The sequence below is a fragment of the Boeremia exigua genome (genome assembly GCF_020726555.1).
Source record: "Boeremia exigua strain MPI-SDFR-AT-0100 chromosome Unknown C7974scaffold_5, whole genome shotgun sequence".
Lineage (NCBI taxonomy): Eukaryota > Fungi > Ascomycota > Dothideomycetes > Pleosporales > Didymellaceae > Boeremia > Boeremia exigua.
The window spans coordinates 956,029-976,800 of NW_025763522.1; the positions used below are offsets into that span (position 1 = coordinate 956,029).

Here is a 20,772-nt window from a genome sequence, read left to right on the forward strand (position 1 = left end):
CTCGGCTGTCTTCCCCACGTTCCGCGTCGTCGAGCTGCTGCGCTCCGCATAAAACTGCGGAAAGTCGCCGCCATGTGACAATCATCATTCGAATCGCTAGAGCCGTTTCTTTCTGCCATACTCCCACTGTCATAGTAATTCCCCTCCTTGCTGGACACCTACTATGTCATCGTCTGCTCTTCGCACTTCCATGAGAATGGCCACAAAGCCACAGCAGCGCCTGGCTAGCATCCAAAGACAATTCAGCGCATCAGCGCAACAGAAGAAGGAGGTCAGAGATGCATACATCATAAGTGCCAGTCGAACACCGACTGCAGTGGTACGGTCATCCCGTCACATGATCGTAACTATTTGCTCATTACCTACTAGTTCAACGGCAACTTCACAACCGTCTCGGCCACCCAGCTCGGTGCCACGGCCATCAAGTCAGCCCTTGAGAAATCCAAAGTTCCGGTCTCTTCCATCGATGCTGTTTACATGGGCAACGTCCTGTCAGCAGGTGTAGGGCAGGCGCCGGCTAGACAAGCTGCCATCTTCGCTGGCCTACCCACCAGCGTTGAGGCAACTACAATCAATAAAGTGTGTGCTTCAGGGCTGAAGGCCGTCAACCTTGCAGCTGCCACAATCGAGCTGGGACAGGCCGAGGCACAGGTTGCTGGTGGCATGGAGAACATGACCCGCGTTCCATACTATCTCAACCGCGCCAGCCAACAGCCGGCCTTCGGCCACCAGAAGATGCAGGACGGCCTGATTGCCGACGGTCTCTGGGATGTCTACAACCAGATCCACATGGGCAACTGCGCAGAGAAGACTGCAAAAGACTACAACATCTCACGGAAAGAGCAAGACGACTATGCCATCTTGACATACAAGAGGGCCCAGCAAGCTTACAAGGACGGCTTGTTCAAAGACGAGATCGTACCAGTCACTGTCAAGACAAAGAAGGGTGATATCGTCATTTCAGAAGACGAGCAATACAACAAGCTCAAGCTCGAGAAGGTCCACACACTGAAGCCTGCCTTCTCGAAAGACGCCGACGCCTCGGTCACAGCGGCGAACAGCTCTCCTCTTAGCGATGGAGCGTCCGCTCTCGTCCTTGGAAGCAAGGAGATTGCACAGCAGTACGGCAAGGACAGTCGCGTGCTTGCGAAGATCATTACCTACAGCGATGCCTCGGTTGACCCCATCGACTTCCCAATCGCTCCTGCTTCGGTTGTTGAGAAGCTGCTCAAGCAGTCTGGTCTGAGCAAGGAAGACATTTCGATCTGGGAGTTTAACGAGGCATTTGCTGCAGTGATCAAGGCTAACGCGAAGATCCTTGGCCTTAAGGAAGACAATGTCAACCCTAGGGGAGGTGCTATTGCGCTAGGCCACGCCCTAGGTAGCTCGGGTAGCAGGATCTTGGTCACTCTGTTACATCAGCTGGAGGTCGGGCAATATGGCGCTGCGGCAATCTGCAATGGCGGTGGTGCGTCGAGCGGTATCATCGTACAAAGGGTCAGCCCCGATCAGTTATAACTCAAAAGGCGGTTCGAAGATAGATAGCCAGGAATGAAATGTAATGGCATGTTGTGCAAATGTTGTGTCGAAAGAAGTTTTCACCTTCTCGTTCTCAAATAGAAAGCGAACAAACAATCCAAGCAAGCTCTGAGTACACATCACCCTGTCAAGTCACACGAATCAGCTTGTTGAAGGGGGTATAATGCAATTCATCCATTCATGAATCCATGAAATTTGTTTTAGCAGTCCTGAACGACCATCGCCGTGTGCCCGAAGAAAGCTACACGACGCAGAACATCCTTTTCCATGCACGCCAGTCCATGAGCTTGAGAGATTCGACCAGACGTCCCAGACACCACGCAACGCCCTCAGCGCTACATCTACCTGTAGCGCCAGAGGGAGAGGGTGTTGTGCCTCTTCCAGGTCTTCCTGCGACCAGCGGTGGTGTTGTTGTACTTGTGGCCACGGCCGAGACCACGGCTCTTCTTGCCGGTGGCGGTGAGACCACGAGACTCGCGGTGCTTGTGGACGGGGTTGGCGATCCAGTTGATGCGGGCATCGCGACGGATGGCCTTGTGCTGGGGGTCGACAAGGATGACCTCGTAGTACTTGTAGGTCGAGTCCTGGTTGATCCAGTACGAGTTGAGAACGCGCAGGTTGGCGCAGCGGCGGCCGACACGCTCCTCAGCGGTGCTCTTGAGGGAGCGCTGGTACTTGAGCTGGTTGATACCCTGGTTGGTGGGCTTGCCTGTATATATGTTAGTTTCCAATTTGCGCATTTGATGCGACTGATCAAGACATACCGTAGGTGGCGCCCCTGGAAATTTGTTAGCATTGTCGTATTCTCTTGGAATATGTGTGTACTTACTTGGGTGCCTGCCTCTTGCGGCCACCGCGACGGACACGGACGCGGTAGATAACGTAACCCTGCTTGGCCTTGTACCCAAGACGACGGGCCTTGTCGGGGCGCGAGGGACGGCTGGCGCGGTGGATGACCTTCAGTTGGCGAAGCTATCGATGCACTCTCAGCTAATGTTCAACGAGTACACCAATTGAGACTCGGCGTCTCAGGAAATGGATGATCATACCTCCCAGCACTGTCGCAATGTTAGCAGAGTCCAAGCAATTGTATCCATTGTGTATACGTACGCGAACGCGCATCAAGAAGCGCATCATATCCGACTGCTTCTTCTTCTGAAGTTCCTCGACATATTTAAGGGCACCCATCTGAGCGGCTGTTAGTATTGCGGTCGTGGTGAATTCGATCGTTCGGTGTGGTGTTCGCTCGACTGATCGACTCGTTCGTATGGGAGACTCACTTTGTCTGGTCCTGGTGTTAGTAGGGTCGTTGACGTTGGAAGTTGACGAGGTGCAAAATCGAAGAGACTCAGATTTCGCACCTGCTAAGCGAGGTGGGTGGAAGGCGCTAAAGAGCAATCTTGGCAAAATAGACCCACTCAGCGGAAGAGCTTGCACTAAGTCTGAGTACGACCAACACAATGCTGAGCAAGTCTGCAAAATAACAAGAGGTGTTCGATTTTTTTGCGAGGAAGATAGCAGAGGTCTTGTGCTCTCCTTCTTCGACGGATCCTAGTCAGTCTTGAGTCACCGATCGTCTGCGATAACGTGCAAGTAGTCCAATGCATAAAGGAACCGCTGTGACCTTCCTTTGCCAGATTTGTGTAACAAAAAGTCAACTGGATCCTTCGAGTGTAACAATGGCCAAAGATTCGATCCAGTTTGAATCTTTTGAGAGTCATGTTTGACACGTTACGAAGTACACCAGCCCAAAGACTCTCTGTCCTTAACCCCTGTCGCGAAGGGGTCCCGGGTTCAAGAATGAAGGCAAAGTCATCCCAGAACGAAATACACCAATCGCATCAAATGTATGCGAAGCTCTCAGATATAGCCTCTTAATCAAGACTATGGTGAGTCGTGTCTTCGAAGTTTGTTCGCAAACCCATACGAGTCCACCCAAAGAGACTCGGTTGGCGTAATAGTAGCGTATTGGCTCGCACAGGAGCATTGTTTCAAGCGTATGGAATTATGTACATCTATCTCTTGCCTCGGGCAATCCCCATCCAACTCTATGCAACAACGGCACTGGCCTTAGTTTCCTTCTGCTCTTCGCCCTCCCCTCCCAGACTTCCCTTTGTCTCATAGGTGCTCTGCAACACACTCTTAATCTCCTGCAAAAATCTTGTGCACTCTTCTTCTGTCCCGACGGTGATTCTGAGACAGCCCTCACAACCATGTTCTTTTCCTCTGAATCTGACCACAACACCCCTGTCCTCTGCTAGCTTCTCGTACACCGCCAATGCAACCTCGTTACTAGGCTTTCCATTTGGCTTATCTAGCATTTGATAAAGCAGGAAGTTGCTCTCTGTTCCGCCGTGCAACTGTCCCACACCCGGTACCTTGGGTAATTCCTTTATCAACCTTTCCCTCTGCTCGACAATCAAGTTCTTATTCTTGTTCATAACACCGAGGTGCTGTGGGCTCAATGCAGCTTGTCCGAGCTGGGAAGTCGGGTTTGGGAGATTGTATGGTGCCTTCATGTTGTTGAGGATCTGTGCGACCGCAGGATCTGCGAAAGCAGCGCCAAGTCTGATGCCGGCAAGACCAAATGCCTTCGACATTGTCTGCATGACGACGAGATTTGGCCACTCGGCGACCCATTCTGCCATCGATGCGCCTTCGGGTGCGAAGTCAATGTATGCTTCATCTAATACCACCACACCGTTCCAGTTCGTCTCCAATATAGCTTGTACATCTTCCTTGTTCAGCAGTTTCCCTGTAGGGTTGCCGGGCGAGCACAAGTACGCGAGCTTTATGCTAGGGTCGGAGGCGAGCGCTTTCTGGATAGAGGGGACATCGAGGTCGAAGGTGGGTAGCTGCAGCGGGACCTTGACGAGCGAGACATCGTTGACTTGCGCCGACACGCTGTACATGCCGTATGTAGGTGGGCATGTCAGAATCTTCTCCTGGCCCGGAACACAGAAAGCGCGGATCAGGGCATCGATTGCCTCGTCTGACCCAACGCCTACGAAGAGGTGCTCGGGGCCGATCTTCTTTGATGTGTGAGTGTGGGTGTTACGAAGGTTGCAGAGAAGCTGCTTAAGATCTCCTTGGTGACTGAAAGTACGGTGAGTAAGTGTGAAGGTGTAATGGTGGGTTTGCGTACGGGTCTGGATAGCGGTTGAGTCCGAGCAGGTCTATGTCGATTGAGTTCGATGTGCCATTGACGTTCGCGCCTGATAGCTTTCCTTTTCCGTCCAGCGCCAGACCTGGACCATATGCGTTCTCGTTCGCGTCGAGCAGGATATTGGTGCCGTCATCCTTGTAGTCGCTGGCATTTGTAAGCTGGCTGTCAAGTTGGCGACCTTTTGAGCTTCACCTACTCGCGCGCGCAGCGGTACGGCTCCAATGCGAGGATATTTGGTCGTGCGCATGTCTGCAAGTCGAATGCTGTATTTCTGGGTGCCATTTTGAGTGTTGTTCGTGGACGGACGAGTTATGATGACGCTGGAACTGCTGGCGGGGACTTTTAAACAAACTACCGCGGGGCTGCGGCGATGTCGGGAGTCATCACCCCAATGACTCTACATGTGCTCAACATCACAACAGTAGTTCGTCAGTCCAGTCTTCACACGCTAGCTCATCGCGGTATGTGGTTCGATTGAGACGTGCAGTATGAAGAGGCTTATTGACGAGTTGAGTATTTGACTGAGGCCTGAATACAGGCATGAATGGGAGATAAAGAAGGAAGGATGCAACATCAACCATTCATCAGAAACGCTACGCTATGGAAGAAGTTTGTCTCACGCCAAAGCGCCCATGGGATCCCACAGCTCAAGCATTTTCGGCTTTTGCTGTAAAACCTTTCGGATTGTCGAGCTTACCACGCTCGGATCCACAACCGCCTGGTACACAAACTCATCCATCCACTTGTCACTCATCACAAAGTAGCCCTTATCACCTACTCTGTCGCTCCACGAGTTCTCCACCCTCCATCTCACTGGGTTGCCGTCCACAACATGCACAGCAGTCAACACCATGGCATGCGTCATCTGGCTCTCGCCGGTTTGCAGGCGCTCGGCTTTCGACATACCCAGTTTGATATTAAAACCAAGCTCGTACTCATAGAGATCTGTGTCCATGATACCCTTGGTTGAATCTGAGTACTTGCCTACGTCTGAGCCAAAGAACACTGGCATACCGCGCTTGATCATAGCGATGCAGGCATCTTTGATGGTCTTCATGTCTGTGTTGACGTAAGTTACCGGGCGACCTTCCCAGACATTGCCGAGTCGATTTACACTGAGGAGTCGGTTGTAGGGGTTGCGCGGATCATTGACGAGAGAGAAGAGTGTGTGAACATCTGTGCCTGTGAGTGCTCGCACTGTCTTGCTGTCTGACAGCTGCTTGGCAAAGTCGATTGGGCGTATCGTTACGGACTGAGAGCTGCCATCTCGGTCGGAAAACTCCCACGTGAAGGCTTTTTCTGGCGCTGGGGGAGGACCCAGCATCAGGGTCAGGATGAGGTGGATTTCGCGCATCATTGTAGCCTTCTCAGCTGCAATATTGGCCTGGATAGTAGAGGGCGAAGCTGAACTGAGGGCGAGGGAGCGTAGTCGAACTGCATCCTCTCGCAACTTTGTTGTAATCAGAGTATCCATCACTTTTGAGTTGCTTGCGTTGAAAGAGTCCGGGTAGAGACTGTGAGGGACTAGTCCGTACTTCTCTACCAGGTTGGCTACCATGTCCCATTGTCCACCGTCTCCCACTGGACTTGCCAGCAGAGCTTGTATCAAGCGACTGTCAATGCTCTCGGACGTTGTCTCCAGGATGTTCTCGAGGAAGTAGTTCGCTTTCTCCATTTTATCCCAATAAAATAGATACGATTGCGATAGCTGGAAGCTGTCGAGCTTGTACTTTTTCATGATGGCAATGCGGAAAACATTGGTGGAAGCGAAGAGCCAGCATCGCCCTGACGAGGCTTGGTTTGTGATTGGCGAGCCTTCGGTGGGAATCTTGATGTTGAACTGGTGTATGTCTGAGATAGTGGCTGCGCGCGATGACAGCACGGCGGTTGCTGGGTTCGAGCTGAGAGCAAGAAGGGCAAGACGGTTCTAGTTTTGGAGTCAGGTTTGTTGCAATTTTAGCGGATGAACACCGCACCTTGGGATCTTCCATGACCTTCCTCTCCCACTCCCCGGCATCTTTGGTGGAAACCGTCTTCACATGTCTTGACAGTGGTGAGAACCTCGGGGCTGTAACGGGATTAGATATCGCTCCATAGACATTTGACGTCCACCTCTGGGTATTCACGTACGAGCATTGTCAGCTACGTGCACAAATCCATCCTTCTCGCTCATTACTCGTTCCTCGTTCAGATTGAAGGCCTGGAGGCGCTCGCGCAGTTTCTCGTTGATAGCAGCATCGGAAGGAATAGACTGCTGTGCACCCATGATGTGGACTATGTTGATGAGTATGTAGTAGCTTAAGAGGAGAAGTGTCTCTAGTATAGATAGAGAGCGAAGCTGGGTACCATGATGGCCGCCTGTTTATCGTTATCGTTATCGTTGGCGCGTGGCATCCCCGCATGTGATGCATCAGGTGGCTGGGCTCACCTTCCTCATGCTGCTGGTCATGAGGCAAGTTACTAAGGTCGAAGAGTGATTGACATTCGAAAGAAGGATTCAATATTCTAAGACAAAGATTGGATAGAACACCAATGTTGCGTTCGAGATGTGCGAAAAACGTTGCTCCGCTCCGACTCCCCACATTGCGCTGGACACGCACTGGGTGCAACGATATATTTCATCGTATGCAACAACTTTTTATGAAACTGAATGACACGGTTTAACCGGCCCGATGGCGCAATGGTAGCGCGTCAGATTCCAGTAAAGGTGTCTCCTGAAGGTTAGGCGTTCAAATCGCCTTCGGGTCATTCTCTTTTTGCTTTTTTGCTTGCATTGTGTCCAAGCGTGCGAATTGCCAGTAACGGCCCGCTTTTTATTCATCGTCGACCGAAGTGTTTCAGCCACCCATTTAGACATCCCGCTCTCCACATTGCAACGTCTACCCAACGCGTGCTTCGACGTCCTTTGTTTTGCTCAAGTGTTGCCCTCACCTCGTTACTGTGGTACCCATTGAGGGATCGTATGGTTACACCATCCCTTTACTCAACTGCCCTGCATTCTACGCAATACTAGCAAACACTGCGCCACAGATTGCTAACTTGGGAAATGAGGATGCTCTGCGCCAGGCGCCAACGCGCGTTTCACCCACATTCACTGCCCGCCTTGGACGCCTTCTCCTGACCCCTGCACATAGATCTACAAGATCTTAGGAATTTTGCTCAACACGTCCGATCCGAACTTTCTTGATAAACCAGTGGCCGCCCGTTGACGGTGACCACTATCGTTATTCTTGCCCTATCACTCGACAATTCACAATGGCTAATCAACCCGGACTGTGGAAGAAGCGCATCCTCGTACCATTCTGGTGCGTGCGGATCTGTATCATGGTCTTCCTCATAGCAGTCTATGCATACACTATTCGTCGCATTGATGGCATTGGAGAGTTCGCAAAGCCCGCTGTTGCGTCAGTACCTGTTTTCTGCCTATACACTCAAAAACTAACAAACTGTAGGAGTCTTGTGGTTTTCATGCTATTCATTGCCATCTGCCTCCTCATCGATATTCTCGCCATCGTACTTTTCTTGCGTGATGCGCTGAAGCCTGGAACATTCCTCACCATGAACTGCTTCCAGACAGGGTTCTTTGGGGGGGTTCTACTGATGGACATTGTGGCTGTCGCGAGAGGAACAAGCGCAGCTGGCATTAGCTTCAGCATCTTTGTATTGTAAGCCAACCCAAAGCTCACAATCCGTGCATGCAATACTGACTTGCTCTAGCCTCTCTTTTGTCGGTCTTCTGATCTACTCAGCAGTCGGCTACCACCGCGCGAAGAAGCAAGCTCTGCGAGGCAACTATAGTGCAGCGCACAACCCAGCCATGTACAATCCCGCCATTCCAACACCCTACCCGCCGCAGTATCAGAACGCTGCACACCAGCAGAACACAGCGTACTATTCACAAACCGATACGCCAGTCGAGCTTCAACAAAACCAGTACCTCCCGCCATATCAAGCGCAGGGCGCATCAAACGACTACTATAGTCAACAACCAATGAAACCAGCGCATATGGTGTAACTGCGCGAGAACTCGATAGCAAATTCACACTCATCCAGTCTACTTTGGCATTCATTGTCCATCATATATCTTACGGGAAGACACAGACTGGCACTAATCCCTTCATGCCAATGGCTTGCAGCACAGTACCCCTCAGCAGAATCGGCATCAACGGTGATAGCTGTCTTCACACCTAGCATGTGCCTTCGACCAACATGTGAGTGGTCGTGCGCCTCGGCCCGCTCTCTAATTCAAAGAACGGGCCGTCAATGCAAGTCTCCACTCTACGTCCTGGTGGAATATCTTTGAGGAAGGAGCTTAATTTAGAGTGACATGTCATTCATCCTCAGTGCTCATTGTCGAATTGAATTGCAGGGCTCACCAGGGGATAGAACCGCATGGAAAAACGCCGCAGGAACTGTCGCGCCAGGGGTTGCCTGTCAGGGGAGCCGCAGCTTCCGAGCTGCCATTGGCCAATTGCGACGCGAAACTCCATCCTCGGACATCAGCAACCATTCACAGCTTCAAAGCCGCTTCTCGCTCCGGTGTCAATAGATTACACGTTCAATCATATCACTGTCTGGAGCACGTTCAGCTAATCGTGCGATTTTCGTTATGCAGTAAACCGAATCGGCAGCTTTGCGTATGCGACGACGGAGCATGATTAGGTAGGCTTAGATGGCTGTGGATACTAGGCTAGTATTGCTGGTGCTATAGGTATAAACATCCATTCATAGCCACCCTAAATTGGTGTGAGCAGACAAGTGTGTAGTCTTCGTTCGTCTCATTCCATTACCTTACCTCAGTTGTACCCCACCTTCTTTCGGTCAAAGTGATACGCTATGCGCTGCTCACTTCTCATCGCTGCGGCTCTGCCGCTCGCTCAGGGCATCCGTATTGTACAGAGCAACGACGATGGCTGGGCGGAGATCAACCTCAGGACATTCTTCAACGTTCTTACCTCTGCCGGAAACCAAGTCGTGCTCAGCGGCCCAGCCGAAAACCAGTCCGGCAAAGGTTTGTGTCCCCTATCAACCGATCTGAGAGAACGCTCTGTTGACGGTATTAGGCTCGTCTGATGCCGCACCGACGACTGTAGACTCCGATGGCTGCCAGTTCTCCTCTTGCCCTGGTGGAAGTTCAGCAACAGGCGCTAATGCCACCGATCCCCGCCTAAACTACGTCAACTCCTTCCCGGTCACGGCGATCAAGGCAGGAATTTCGACCACTGGGCCAAAACTCTGGAATGGCGCTGCCCCAGAACTCGCCCTTACAGGGCCCAACGTCGGCAGCAATGTTGCCGTCCAAGTTCCCTTCTCTGGAACTGTCGGAGCAGCGGTCTATGCCGCAAAGACAGCCAAAATCCCCGCTATTGCATTCTCTGGTGTGAGTGGTGACCCGACTGCGTGGAACCAACCCACTCCGCTGTACAGCAAAATCTACGCAGATCTTGCTCTCAACGTCACGAACACCATCATCAACTCTGGAAAACCCTACCTCCCAGATAACACCTGGCTGAATGTCAACTTCCCGGCTGTGTCGAGCACCAAGTGCAATAACGTCAATCAGTTCAAATTCATCTTCACTCGCATCAACACTGGTCTTATTGGCAGTGCTGCCGACATCACCATTTGCGGAACGACAGCAAGGCTGCCTTGGGAGGCCGATGTTGCTGTCATTCGGGGTAACGACTGCTTTGTGTCCATCTCTCCCGGTGATGCGAACGACAAGACAACTGTAGCAGCTGCCCAGCAGCAGATCATCTACAACAAGCTGAAGCCGATCCTGTCATGCTTACCGTAGATGTTCCTCAGAGGTCTGAAATAACGAAGCTTGGGTAGAAGACGAGATACAAAACAGATCAAATCCAAGTCAATTCAAAAGTGACCGAGTCAAGTGTACCTGGCGCTAGTCGGCTTCTTAAATGTTGAAGATAGCCCTCAGCTTAAAGTGACACTAGTGACGCCATACAGGGTCCCATAAAGGTACCTTCGCGTATCTGTCTATGCCATAGAAAGTCTGACTTTCCCATCAACTTCTCCGCTCTCCCCCTTGCCCTTCCACTCTACAGTGACGGTGATTCCCCTGTCGTCGCCCTTCTCCTTAGCATATTGTAGCGTACCCTCCAAAACCTCGCCCTTCTTGAACTTCTGCTTCTGTGCAACTTCATCGTCTAGAAGCAAGACAGCCTGATGCCAATGCGTAGGCGTATTTGCAGGTCCAGTGGAGAAGCCCAGACCAGGGATACCGTTCTTCTGCCAGTCCACGTCGTCGATCGTCTTGATGTCTTGTGTGCTGCCGGGGTGGACAAAAATAGTGTCAAACCAGATGGCAATGGCCTGGATCGAGTCGACATCGCGGTCGAGAGTCATTTGCAGCGGGATCTTGAAGCTCAGGTCGCCAATCGATGCAGTCTTCATCTCGAGCAGGTGGGCATTTGCTGATCCGCACAGCGCTGTGGGCGGGACGTCGAACACGCCAATCTCGCGGTGGTTAAGTAGGCCACCGGGGATCATAGACGAGAAGTTAAAGCCGTACACGTCTTTCCAGAACTTTGCGCCTGTAGCGTCGTCGATCCAGGCAGCGTCCGAGACGGGCGCGAGGCGGATGTTGCAGTGACTTGGCACCAGAAGGCCGTCTTCTTTGAGATACATGTCGCGAGCGCGCAGCACTGAGTCCAGCATACCCTCAAACAAGAGACCATAGCCCATCCACTCGGAGATGATGATGTCGACCTTCTCCTTGCCGATCTGGCGCTGTGTGTTGAAGTCCTCAATACGGCCCTGGATGACCTGAATGCGGTCTGCATACCCGTTCTTCTCGACATTTTCTTTTGCACGGACCGCGATTTGCGAGTTGTCGACTGCGAAGACTTTCTTTGCGCCAGCGCGGGCGCAGAAGAGGGAGAGAATACCGGTGCCACAGCCAACGTCAAGGACAACCTTGTCTTTGAAAACCTCGAGGTTCTTCTCAATGAAGTCGCGGTAGCCTTCCGTCCGTACGCTATCCTCGATCATTTCTCGGTGAATACTGTTGCCCTTGTACGATTCAAAGTAGTCCTCGTCTCGGTCACTCGTGACCTGTATCCTCGAGAAGTCTTCTGGCATATCCTTCTGGAGCTTTGCTTCGAATTCCTCATAATCGACAGCTTTAGTTTCGATGTCTTGCATAAGATCTCCGAGCTCGAAAAGCAGTGCATCGTCCTCAAGTACTGGCTGGAGATACTTATCACTCAAGTCTTCCAATGTGATCTTGATGCTCTTAGGCTCTGTCCCTCTTTGTGCTTCTGATCTCAAGAAGTTCACCAACTTAATGATGTCGATTTCATCTGCCTCTGTGGGATGTCAGTGGCAGCCCAATTAGGAAAGGTGAGACATGGCTGACTTGACCCGAGACTCTTGACTGTCGCATTCAGATCAAATCCGTGCTCTGAGGTGCAATGCGACGACATTTCTGGCACACGTGCAAACTGTTGATCGCAGAATAAACATTTGAACGCTGTCTCATCGGCCTCGCTTCTCTCTTCAACAATACTGCCCACCGAGCTTCCAGAGTCGGATTCTGAGTCCGAGTAGTCGCGCGGCATTTCGAATAATATTTCCTAGCTCTTGTGGTATACCCGTCCTTCGAATAGTAAATTAAGAAGAGAAGGTCAGAATGCAGCTAGAAAGTGCTCCCCGCCCTTAGAAAGTTTATGCCGCTAGTGTAAGTTTGTGCGAAAGAAATGCAGGGTTGCGGGGTCGGTTGGTGGAGCCTCCCGTACGAAGTAGACCGTTGATGTCACCGTCATCTTCTCACATGCCCCTGGTCTGTCACCCATTTATCTAGTGTATACTGCAAAAAAGGCTACTTACAGCACACATATCAATCTATCACAGATGGTAAGATGGAAGGTGGATGTATGCACCAATAGTACTGCGTGCGAAGTTAATAGTTCTTCGCTCGGGCTCGAAACACTAGAATGTTCTCCATGTGTCTGGACGGCTCACAAAATCGTTGAATGTAGCAAAATATAAGCTATTGATTCGTTTGATACGATACGGGAGCTTTCCTCACATCGACACGTCCCCGTTCCTTGTGCACTGGCTAGGTATGCGCGAGAAACCACCCAAAGCACCTCTACTTAACACATTCGATACTTCTTCACCTTCCACTGCATCCACCCTTCGTCCTTCGCCCTGTTCAGGTCCCTGCTTAGCCTCCACAAATCGGCTTCCTCCCTCGCTTTGCTCCACTCCTCCTCACTTGCTGCATAACTCTCCCAATCTCCACTCAGTGTTCCAACACGATGTTCAGATTGGTCCAGTAGGTACGCAGCCAGTCTCACTGGAGCAAATGCACCATTTAGGAGAGCGCGCGCTTCCGGTGTCCAGTTTTCCTGAGGCGTCTTGAGGACAGAGAAGGCAAGAACTGCCCAAGTAGGGAGATGGGGGTACTGCTGTCTGAGGTCATGTGCCGTGAAGGTGAGGAGCGTCGGACCTGCAGCGTTAATAGGCAATAGGTCCATCGTTATTCTGGTTACTGGATGTATACAGAATTAGAGTCTGATATTGACTTTTCGCATTTCTGGTGACAAGACTACAGTTTTATACACCAACGACTGTTTGTGTCTGACTTCACAGATCACCTCCAACCACTGTCTTCCAGAATGTCTCAGCAGCACAAAGGCATGGATGGAACAAATCCGCAGAATTCTGTTTCGGCGTTGCACTGCTTGAGTCTTCGTGTACATTTTGATTTGGCCTATTGACTGCTGATGAAAAGCGGCTAATTGATGGGTACAAGTGCCTACTTGTTGACCAAGGAAACATATCCGCCAGAAATGGAACTAATTAGATCCATGTCTTCGAGCAAGCTCAACTAGGTCTCCACTTTCACATGTTGCTCCTGAGCTGGCGACGTTTCGCTGGTCTCTTCTTTCGTTGCTGTAGCACCGTCATTCTGCATTCCGAGCTTCGTTTCCACCCTCTTGCACCACTCAAGTGTATCTTTCCAGAGCGTCTGCATGTTGCTGTCATTTACGACCCACCTCTGACGTTTCATGAAGTCGCAAGCAGCTTCGCGGAGAAGCCACCAGCTGGGCAGATAGTTCAGCTTTGCTAACGCTCGCAGCTTGATCTGTGCGAACATGGAAGCTTTTGCTGTGATGTCTTTCATCAGCTCATCCTGTTTGAAAACGAGCTGCCACATGATATGAGCTATGCGGTCGATACGCGATGAGCGAACAGGATCCTGGGTAGGATTCGATGGCAGGAGGTCCGGCTTGCTATTAAGAGCGGCTATGAAGGTTCCCTGGAGCACCGTCATTGGATTCAGCGAGGCCACGTTCTGGAGCCGCGGCGGTCTTGGTTGCAAACTCGATGGGTTCTGAGAAGGATACTGGTTCTGGTTCTGGTTCTGGACCTGCGGCGGTCTTGGATTCACCATCGATGGGTTATGAGGAAGATACTGGTTCTGGAGCTGCAGCGATCTTGGGTCGATAGCCGATGGGTTATGAGGAAGATACTGGTTTTGGAGCTGCAGCGACCTCGGGTCTACAATCAATGTGTTATGGGGAAAGGACTGGCTCTGATGCAAAGTCGCAGGCGGAGGCGCATAGATGTGCTGAAATCGCCGGGAAGTTGTCAGCGATACGCAAAAAAAGAGTGTATATGAGACGGTGTCGTCGCATAAAGGGACGCCGCGACCATGTATAACCTCTCAACACTCACCTGACTTGTTGTCTCTCTCTCGGTCTTCTGCTTCTTTGCTGGCGCAGTTTGAGCCCAAGGTGCGCCGGCACTATCTGGTCGAATCAAGCCTTGCAATGGGAGTGATATGTTCTGAACACATTAGTATCTATTAAGGCCATCGGTCAGGTAATCACCCACGCCGCCTTGCCACTTGCGCTTTGGTATATTTATAGGTGATCCCAAAGTTAGCATGTTCGATGCAGTTGTGGACGGTGCGCCCGATAGAGACTGTGATCTTGGTGTCAGCGTGTGAAGTGCACTCGGGCTGTGTTTGCTCATACCTTCCTGGCTGTCGGCGTCCCTGGAGCTGTCGGTTCCGTCATAGCTGCTTCGCTTTTTGTTCAAGCAGCGAATGCTTTATAGTAGTTAGTAGTAAAGGTGAAAGTGGCTGTGCGCTAGGAGAAAAGACTGAGGTGGTGTCGAGGCTTAGTGTAAGTTCCCTGTGGGGCGCTTGGAGTGAAGGAGAGGTGAAATCAGCAGGCGAGATTACAGAGCAGCTCGCAACACGACATCAGTGTTGTACGAATGCGCAATTCAGAGCATCGGAAAAGAACAAACGAAGAAATTCATACGAAGGCAACCAGCTGACTGGTGTGAGTTTACGATACTTCATCGCAGCAGTTACCCAGACGCCGCAGCCTACCCAGTGAACAGACGCCGTGCTATGCAATGTTTCCAGAATGAATGCCAATCGGGAACGCTAAGACTACAAGCCTAAAGGGAATCGGATGGGGTAGCCCGATGGAAGCCTTCAAGCAATGCTGCTCACGCGACCTCGTCCTCTAGCCTTTCCGTGTGCTTTTGGCTTGCGCGCAACCTCCTCCTCGTAATCGTCTTCCGAGATGTTAGCTTCCTCTTCGCCAAGATCCATGTCCTCATCTTCATCATCTACGACCCTTTTGCTCTGCTTGCGCTTCTTCGCTCGAGCAGCTGTAGCCTGGAATGCCTCTTCAGGTGGCTCCTCCATAGGCGTGGCACGCTTGCTGCCTCTCGACTTGGGTGCGTACTTCGCCTCGAGATGGTCAAAGAACCCCCCAGCCCTTGACTTCTGGCGTTGTTGAATGAGAGCTGCAAGATCAGACATATCGCCGCCGCCACTCTTCTTGCTTTTTGCTTTGCTGGTCGCCTTGTTAGTGGTCGCCTTGCTCGCCTGCTTTCCTTTGGCCTCCTCAGCTGCTTGACGTTTATCGAAGTCCTCACGACTCTTCTTTGCAGCTTCCTTGGCCTTCAAGCGTGTCTCGTCCGTTTCCTTAGCATATGCGGGGTATGATTCGATCTCGCCCTTCGAGATGGCGTCGTCCAGGAGCTCTCGGAAACGGTCGTCGTCAACAAGAATATCTGATAACATGACGGCTTCGTAGATCTGATTCAAGTTGCCCTTGTACCTCTTGTAAGCTTTCAGCAGAGCTCCTCGCTCCTCATCGCTGCCCTTGTACTCATTCGAGAGCTTATTGATAGCCTCCTCGCTGACGATGTTCTCGAATTGTCCGCGATAAAAGCTCAGCCAGTCAAAGTCTTCATCATCTTCGAGTGATTCGGCCGTACTTCCGGTAAGATCATAGCGCTTACGTCTGCGGTCGTCTGAAAGGATGGCGTATGCGAATGCGATCTCTTGGAACCTTTTGTTCGCAGCTTCTTTGTCGCCGTCGGCAGCCTTGTCTGGGGAATGTAAGTACAGCTCTGGGGGTAAAGGTAGTATTGCGTACCTGGATGATGCTTCAGCGCCATCTTCCTATACGCTTTCTTCACATCTTCGGCCGTCACATGGTGCTCCAGGCCAAGAATCTCGTATGGGTTGATCGTAGGTGGGCCATCCTCCGCACCGATCTCTTCGTCGTCAGAGCTGCGTTCTTCGTAATCCTCCTTGTGTTTCCTCGCCATGCTGTCGTCTGTTGTGAAAGTGAGGTGATGATCGAGCGCGTAGTGAGCTTGCAACGCGTCGCGTATGGTGTGAAAGTGGGCCGTGGTTATCGATAAGAAGACCCACATTTGCATCACAAGAAACGTCATGCGTGGGCACTCACTCTTACCCTTCTATTTCACCATCAAGATGCCAGAAGAATGGGAAGGTCCTGTGAGAATGTGGGATGGTCCAGTTCCTCCGGCGCAAGTGCCTGACCCCAATGATCACTTGCAATACATGCGCCTCGCTCTTGATCAAGCACAAGAGTCCACACCAAAGCCAACAAACTTCTGTGTTGGAGCCCTACTTGTCGACGAAGTCACTGGCACTATCCTCGAACGAGGCTACACATTAGAATGCGAAGGCAACACACATGCAGAGCAATGCTGTTTGCTGAAGTTTGCAAATGCGCATGGCCTATCCGAGGAGCGTGCAGGAGAGAAATTGCCTGCCAGCACGGTCATCTACACTACGATGGAACCATGCAACAAGAGATCAGTTGGCAACGTGCCATGCGTGGATCGTCTCATTCGTACACGAGGACCGGATGGGAAACCAAGAATTAAAAAGGTCTATCTCGGAGCCAAAGAGCCGGAGAAATTTGTTGGTGCCAACGAGGGCATAGCGAAGCTGCGAGAGCATGGCATTGAGTGTATACATGTGCCTGGTCTAGAAGAGCGAATCCTGCAGGTCGCAACTGCTGGACATGAGACATAAGGGAATTCCGATATCGACAATGTAAAACCAAATGGACCGAGTAAACCAGTGCATGCCATCACATCCACTTCGTGGCGACGCATTAAGGCAAACTACCACACAAGCTCTTCTCCTATACTTTAACCTCCAGCAAGTTAACCAATTCGACCTCGTCATCCCTCTCTATCTTTCTTCTCCTCGTATTCAGGCTTAACTCGTACCGGAATCGCTTCCACCGGCCCACCCTGACTTCTTGCACACGTACAGTGCTAACATCTCGCCTATGCTTTGTATCTGATGGGGCTTTTGGGGCAGAAGTAGCTTTTTGCGCAGCTTCGATTGTATCTGCATCGGCCTCAATTGGAATAGAACTCGATGCCATGAGTGCCATAAAGAGTGAAGCTAGTCGTCGCTGGCGGTTGCTGACTTTGGTGGGCGCGTTGGAAGGGTGCTGCGGCGTGCGTTTGGAGGCTGTCGCCGAGGTAATGCGCGCATTTTTCGGCTTTGGCTTGTCGAGTCTAGGTGTCGGAAGTGTTCCTGGTGGTGTTTTGGGTAGTCTGGATGCTGAGTTGCTGCTCGATGCTTGGGCCGGTGGGTTTGCGAAGGTGACTCCTCGCCGCTTTTGACGGATACGTAGCATGCTGATGATGTTGGTGTTGTTGCGCGAGAGCCCACCGCATTCCAGCGTGGTATGTAGCAATTATATGGACCCAATAGTGTTTACACCGACACGCCATCCAAGGGGTTCCCGAAGCTGAGAGCGGCTTGCAGGAGCCAGCCCTTGTTTGTGTGGCTGCTAAGCTGACATGTAGACCACGCCCCAACCCAACTTTATCTGCTGGGCGGCACAATTAAGAGATTGGATGATAGAGTTTGTCTCGATATCTTTAACTGCAGATTGGACGCGACGCTTGTCGGGTGTGGCGAAGCAGCGCTTCGACATGCTCAAAATTCGAGAGAGCTTGAGACATGCACAAAAACCCAACTCCAGACCTGTGCCGCGAGGCAAGGTAAGCTACATCCTGTCAGAATTATGACTTTAGCGCTCGCTCCACTCGCTGCGTTCCGCATATGGTTCTCATCTACCAGCCATGTCCGTGGCTGGCTGCGGCGCAGCTCTTGCGAAAATAGAAGGCTTGGCCTCAGCTCAGCCGGGAAAAACAAATCGCCAGCGACGATGAGATCTGGTCTGGGTATTCAGTTCCCATTGAATACCTAGGTACACTCATGGGAGTGCATCTCGTTGCAGCCATACGTTGGATGCGAAAGTATGTAAAGACGCGTTGAAGATCGATGCAAGAGACCCATCTCGCCGACGACAGACCGAAGTCACCATCGGACTTTGAGAATCACGATCTGAGATGAGCCAAACTGATCCTCTCACTCTCAAATGATGGGAAATGTCGATGCGCAAAACCCACAATTCGCATTCTCGAAGCTTGACCCCGCGACAAGCCGCACGATCTACCACTGGCACGTCTCGAAGGACTAGCCGATGACGTCTTAGACTCTACTGAACGCGTTCGAGAAAGCACGCGTCACAGGCAAATGATTGCTTGCATAAAGGAACGTCAGGCGAATCTCATCTATAGGCATAAGTATTCGAAGTCCAACAAATGCGTCCATTCACAACTACACGAACCTGCAACACAGCGCTCAGACAGTTATCGAAGCCCACAGTCTCGCATATATCCAGATTCACAACATCAGCCAGAATGTCTTCCGGTAAGCTCGGCCTAGATAACTTCTGCACACATCTGCTAAATCTCTCAAGCTGAAGCTGTACCCGGCATTCCCAGCCAATCTTCCTCCTCCCTTAACATCGAGAACACCGACATCCAAACTGCTTCTGGCGTCACTCTTTCCTCGCAACAACAGACTGTCGTTGGCTCAATCCTCGATCTCTTCGCTGGCCGCCCCTCGCTGAAGAAACTTGCTCTGTGGCGCGACGACGCAACGTTCGAAGATCCCATCACCATTGCCCAGGGCCGCGACAAGTACCAGGCGCAATGGTACGGATTGCAGAGCGCATTCAGTAAGATCGAGAGACAGCATCATAGCGTCACGGATGCTGGAAACCCAATCTTAATGGACATGAAGACAAAGTATGTAGTTAAGGGAATTGGAATGGAGCAGATAGTCAGCAGTGTTGTGGCTATTCACCTCGATGGGGAAGGAAAGATCCAGAAGGTTGAGGATAAGTGGAACGGCAAACTGCCGGAAGGCGCGATCGCAAATGTGAGTTTTGTTGCTCTATCATGTCCCGTTGGGCATCTTCAGAATTTTGTGCTAATCATTCGTTAGGCCTTCCGCCACCTCAACGCTGTGACTGTGCCGAAATTGATCAATGTACCCAAGAACGACAAGGAGGATGCTGAGAGGGGAAACTAGGTTATCGTCTCGCGAGAGTAAGTTGCTAGTCTAGGTTCGTAGAGCGTACGTATCATCGTTAATCATCAATGCTGTATCGTGGTCGACCTTACCGGAACATTCGACCCAAGGCAGCGTGTAACAGTACTGCAGTAATGCTGGCTCCCATGCCAAAGATCCTTAAAGAGACACCTTCTGCGACAATCAAAATGGTCCCACATTGCCCTTCCGCTGCCTTTGGTAACCCAGGTCCATCCATTGTGATTGTCGCGCAGAAGCCGCCTTGCACTGTGGTCGGCGCATTGTAAACGATGAAGGACGTCGGCTGCTGTATGTATGTGGTTTCTGGTTGAGCTAGCACTGTCACGGTTACTATCGCTGCTGCATTCACAGAGCCACCGCATGTGCTTCCTGCTGGACAGCAACCAAGAAGTCCATTCGAGTTCGCGGGGACAACGCATGCGAAGTTGGCAGGGCAGCACCTGGCAACACTTTAAGCTATTGTTCATTCAAAAAATGTTGCGACTCACCAGCTGGGCGCGCTCACCGAGCTGCAGCTCTGGGACGCGGATGAAGGGCAATAGTTTGTGCTTTGTGCTGTCACTTGCTGGCCATTGGGATTGACTAAATAGATCGCTCCTGAAAAAGGCGCATTATTGGTGATCTGAGGCACGGCGTCTGCTTCGACTTCTGGTCTTGCTTTAGGCGTCGCAGCGCATAGCGTGACAAAGAGCGCGGCGACGAGATGGAAAGTGCGCATGGTATAAGGAAGTCAAATCTGGTTGGAGATCAAACAACTGTCAATGCAACAGACGCGAAGCTTGTGGCGCAGGATGAGAATTTCCGTAGCTCTGTCGAACAAGATCTGTAACGGTACACACGCGCAAACGCGAGATGAAGAGTGACAGTGAGAGTGATGAAGCAGAGAAACAAGTCAGCCAACCACCGCCGGACTGCCGACCCTTCTTACTTATTATCATGGTTGTAACGGCATGAAATCGGGAGGTCAGCCAGAGCTTCGTGCTGCAGCTCCACGGTCAGCCTACCAGGTCACTTCGAACATGCAGCTGATAGGTACACCGTTCAGTGGGATGACGCCTCACTAATATAACGGTCAATTGACAGATCCTACACGCTCAGTTGGTTCATGTCCGAGTTAGCTGCATGTGCTCGAACGGTACTTCCGGGATATGACATGAAGTGAACTGCAACCGAGGTGAACACCTGGCTCTGCATGCTGGGTATACCTGGCTTGGAAGCTTGCTAGCACTTGTGGAGACACTCCTCTGAGGATCATGACAAGACAAATACATCGGTTAAGCGTGCGAAAGCCTTGCTTACTACCTTGCGGAGCGACACTTCGAAGTTGGAA

At 51.4% G+C, this 20,772-nt stretch overlaps 13 protein-coding genes and 1 non-coding gene across 14 annotated transcripts; 7 read left to right on the forward strand and 7 right to left on the reverse strand.

Moving 5' to 3' along the window:
• The first annotated feature begins 4 nt into the window (after nt 1–4).
• On the forward strand, nt 5–1,623 carry C7974DRAFT_167803 (Thiolase, N-terminal domain-containing protein). Its single transcript, XM_046136079.1, has 2 exons — nt 5–319; nt 370–1,623. Exons 1-2 carry the CDS (start codon nt 164–166, stop codon nt 1,516–1,518), a joined length of 1,305 nt encoding a protein of 434 aa, XP_045997987.1. The 5' UTR covers nt 5–163; the 3' UTR covers nt 1,519–1,623.
• A 257-nt stretch (nt 1,624–1,880) lies between these two features.
• Nucleotides 1,881–2,727, reverse strand: C7974DRAFT_310540 (60S ribosomal protein L15; the record flags this gene model as incomplete). Its single annotated transcript, XM_046138276.1, has 4 exons — nt 1,881–2,248; nt 2,304–2,317; nt 2,369–2,511; nt 2,650–2,727. 4 exons carry the CDS (start codon nt 2,725–2,727, stop codon nt 1,881–1,883), a joined length of 603 nt encoding a protein of 200 aa, XP_045997988.1.
• C7974DRAFT_167805 (uncharacterized protein) lies at nt 2,614–3,176 on the forward strand. The gene has a single exon (XM_046136080.1). It carries the CDS (start codon nt 2,807–2,809, stop codon nt 3,092–3,094), a length of 288 nt encoding a protein of 95 aa, XP_045997989.1. The 5' UTR covers nt 2,614–2,806; the 3' UTR covers nt 3,095–3,176.
• Nucleotides 3,177–3,423: 247 nt separating this feature from the next.
• C7974DRAFT_167738 (pyridoxal phosphate-dependent transferase) lies at nt 3,424–5,035 on the reverse strand. Its single transcript, XM_046136077.1, has 3 exons — nt 4,902–5,035; nt 4,685–4,849; nt 3,424–4,635 (listed from the first exon to the last, which is right to left on the reverse strand). The coding sequence occupies exons 1-3, from the start codon at nt 4,985–4,987 to the stop codon at nt 3,588–3,590; spliced, it is 1,299 nt and encodes a 432-aa protein (XP_045997990.1). The 5' UTR covers nt 4,988–5,035; the 3' UTR covers nt 3,424–3,587.
• Nucleotide 5,036: 1 nt separating this feature from the next.
• C7974DRAFT_167728 (bleomycin hydrolase) lies at nt 5,037–7,051 on the reverse strand. The gene is made up of 3 exons (XM_046136076.1): nt 6,836–7,051; nt 6,682–6,773; nt 5,037–6,632 (listed from the first exon to the last, which is right to left on the reverse strand). The coding sequence occupies exons 1-3, from the start codon at nt 6,969–6,971 to the stop codon at nt 5,322–5,324; spliced, it is 1,539 nt and encodes a 512-aa protein (XP_045997991.1). The 5' UTR covers nt 6,972–7,051; the 3' UTR covers nt 5,037–5,321.
• Nucleotides 7,052–7,371: 320 nt separating this feature from the next.
• C7974DRAFT_t59 lies at nt 7,372–7,453 on the forward strand. The gene has a single exon. It is a non-coding gene; the product is annotated as a tRNA-Trp (tRNA).
• Nucleotides 7,454–7,839: 386 nt separating this feature from the next.
• C7974DRAFT_167891 (uncharacterized protein) lies at nt 7,840–8,909 on the forward strand. Its single transcript, XM_046136081.1, has 3 exons — nt 7,840–8,109; nt 8,158–8,370; nt 8,423–8,909. The coding sequence occupies exons 1-3, from the start codon at nt 7,961–7,963 to the stop codon at nt 8,718–8,720; spliced, it is 660 nt and encodes a 219-aa protein (XP_045997992.1). The 5' UTR covers nt 7,840–7,960; the 3' UTR covers nt 8,721–8,909.
• A 511-nt stretch (nt 8,910–9,420) lies between these two features.
• Nucleotides 9,421–10,602, forward strand: C7974DRAFT_167893 (survival protein sure-like phosphatase/nucleotidase). Its single transcript, XM_046136082.1, has 2 exons — nt 9,421–9,716; nt 9,769–10,602. Exons 1-2 carry the CDS (start codon nt 9,542–9,544, stop codon nt 10,500–10,502), a joined length of 909 nt encoding a protein of 302 aa, XP_045997993.1. The 5' UTR covers nt 9,421–9,541; the 3' UTR covers nt 10,503–10,602.
• C7974DRAFT_167897 (S-adenosyl-L-methionine-dependent methyltransferase) lies at nt 10,583–12,380 on the reverse strand. Its single transcript, XM_046136083.1, has 2 exons — nt 12,084–12,380; nt 10,583–12,033 (listed from the first exon to the last, which is right to left on the reverse strand). The coding sequence occupies exons 1-2, from the start codon at nt 12,283–12,285 to the stop codon at nt 10,703–10,705; spliced, it is 1,533 nt and encodes a 510-aa protein (XP_045997994.1). The 5' UTR covers nt 12,286–12,380; the 3' UTR covers nt 10,583–10,702.
• Nucleotides 12,381–13,559: 1,179 nt separating this feature from the next.
• Nucleotides 13,560–14,643, reverse strand: C7974DRAFT_471421 (uncharacterized protein; the record flags this gene model as incomplete). Its single annotated transcript, XM_046146505.1, has 3 exons — nt 14,570–14,643; nt 14,411–14,521; nt 13,560–14,303 (listed from the first exon to the last, which is right to left on the reverse strand). The coding sequence occupies exons 1-3, from the start codon at nt 14,621–14,623 to the stop codon at nt 13,560–13,562; spliced, it is 909 nt and encodes a 302-aa protein (XP_045997995.1). The 5' UTR covers nt 14,624–14,643.
• A 309-nt stretch (nt 14,644–14,952) lies between these two features.
• Nucleotides 14,953–16,360, reverse strand: C7974DRAFT_357517 (DNAJ domain-containing protein). The gene is made up of 2 exons (XM_046139620.1): nt 16,138–16,360; nt 14,953–16,090 (listed from the first exon to the last, which is right to left on the reverse strand). The coding sequence occupies exons 1-2, from the start codon at nt 16,310–16,312 to the stop codon at nt 15,183–15,185; spliced, it is 1,083 nt and encodes a 360-aa protein (XP_045997996.1). The 5' UTR covers nt 16,313–16,360; the 3' UTR covers nt 14,953–15,182.
• Nucleotides 16,361–16,448: 88 nt separating this feature from the next.
• C7974DRAFT_167910 (cytidine deaminase-like protein) lies at nt 16,449–17,107 on the forward strand. The gene has a single exon (XM_046136084.1). It carries the CDS (start codon nt 16,482–16,484, stop codon nt 17,049–17,051), a length of 570 nt encoding a protein of 189 aa, XP_045997997.1. The 5' UTR covers nt 16,449–16,481; the 3' UTR covers nt 17,052–17,107.
• Nucleotides 17,108–18,448: 1,341 nt separating this feature from the next.
• Nucleotides 18,449–19,454, forward strand: C7974DRAFT_167922 (uncharacterized protein). Its single transcript, XM_046136085.1, has 3 exons — nt 18,449–18,755; nt 18,805–19,268; nt 19,335–19,454. The coding sequence occupies exons 1-3, from the start codon at nt 18,647–18,649 to the stop codon at nt 19,419–19,421; spliced, it is 660 nt and encodes a 219-aa protein (XP_045997998.1). The 5' UTR covers nt 18,449–18,646; the 3' UTR covers nt 19,422–19,454.
• Nucleotides 19,422–20,379, reverse strand: C7974DRAFT_167936 (uncharacterized protein). Its single transcript, XM_046136086.1, has 2 exons — nt 19,931–20,379; nt 19,422–19,882 (listed from the first exon to the last, which is right to left on the reverse strand). Exons 1-2 carry the CDS (start codon nt 20,158–20,160, stop codon nt 19,510–19,512), a joined length of 603 nt encoding a protein of 200 aa, XP_045997999.1. The 5' UTR covers nt 20,161–20,379; the 3' UTR covers nt 19,422–19,509.
• Between the last annotated feature and the right edge of the window lie 393 nt (nt 20,380–20,772).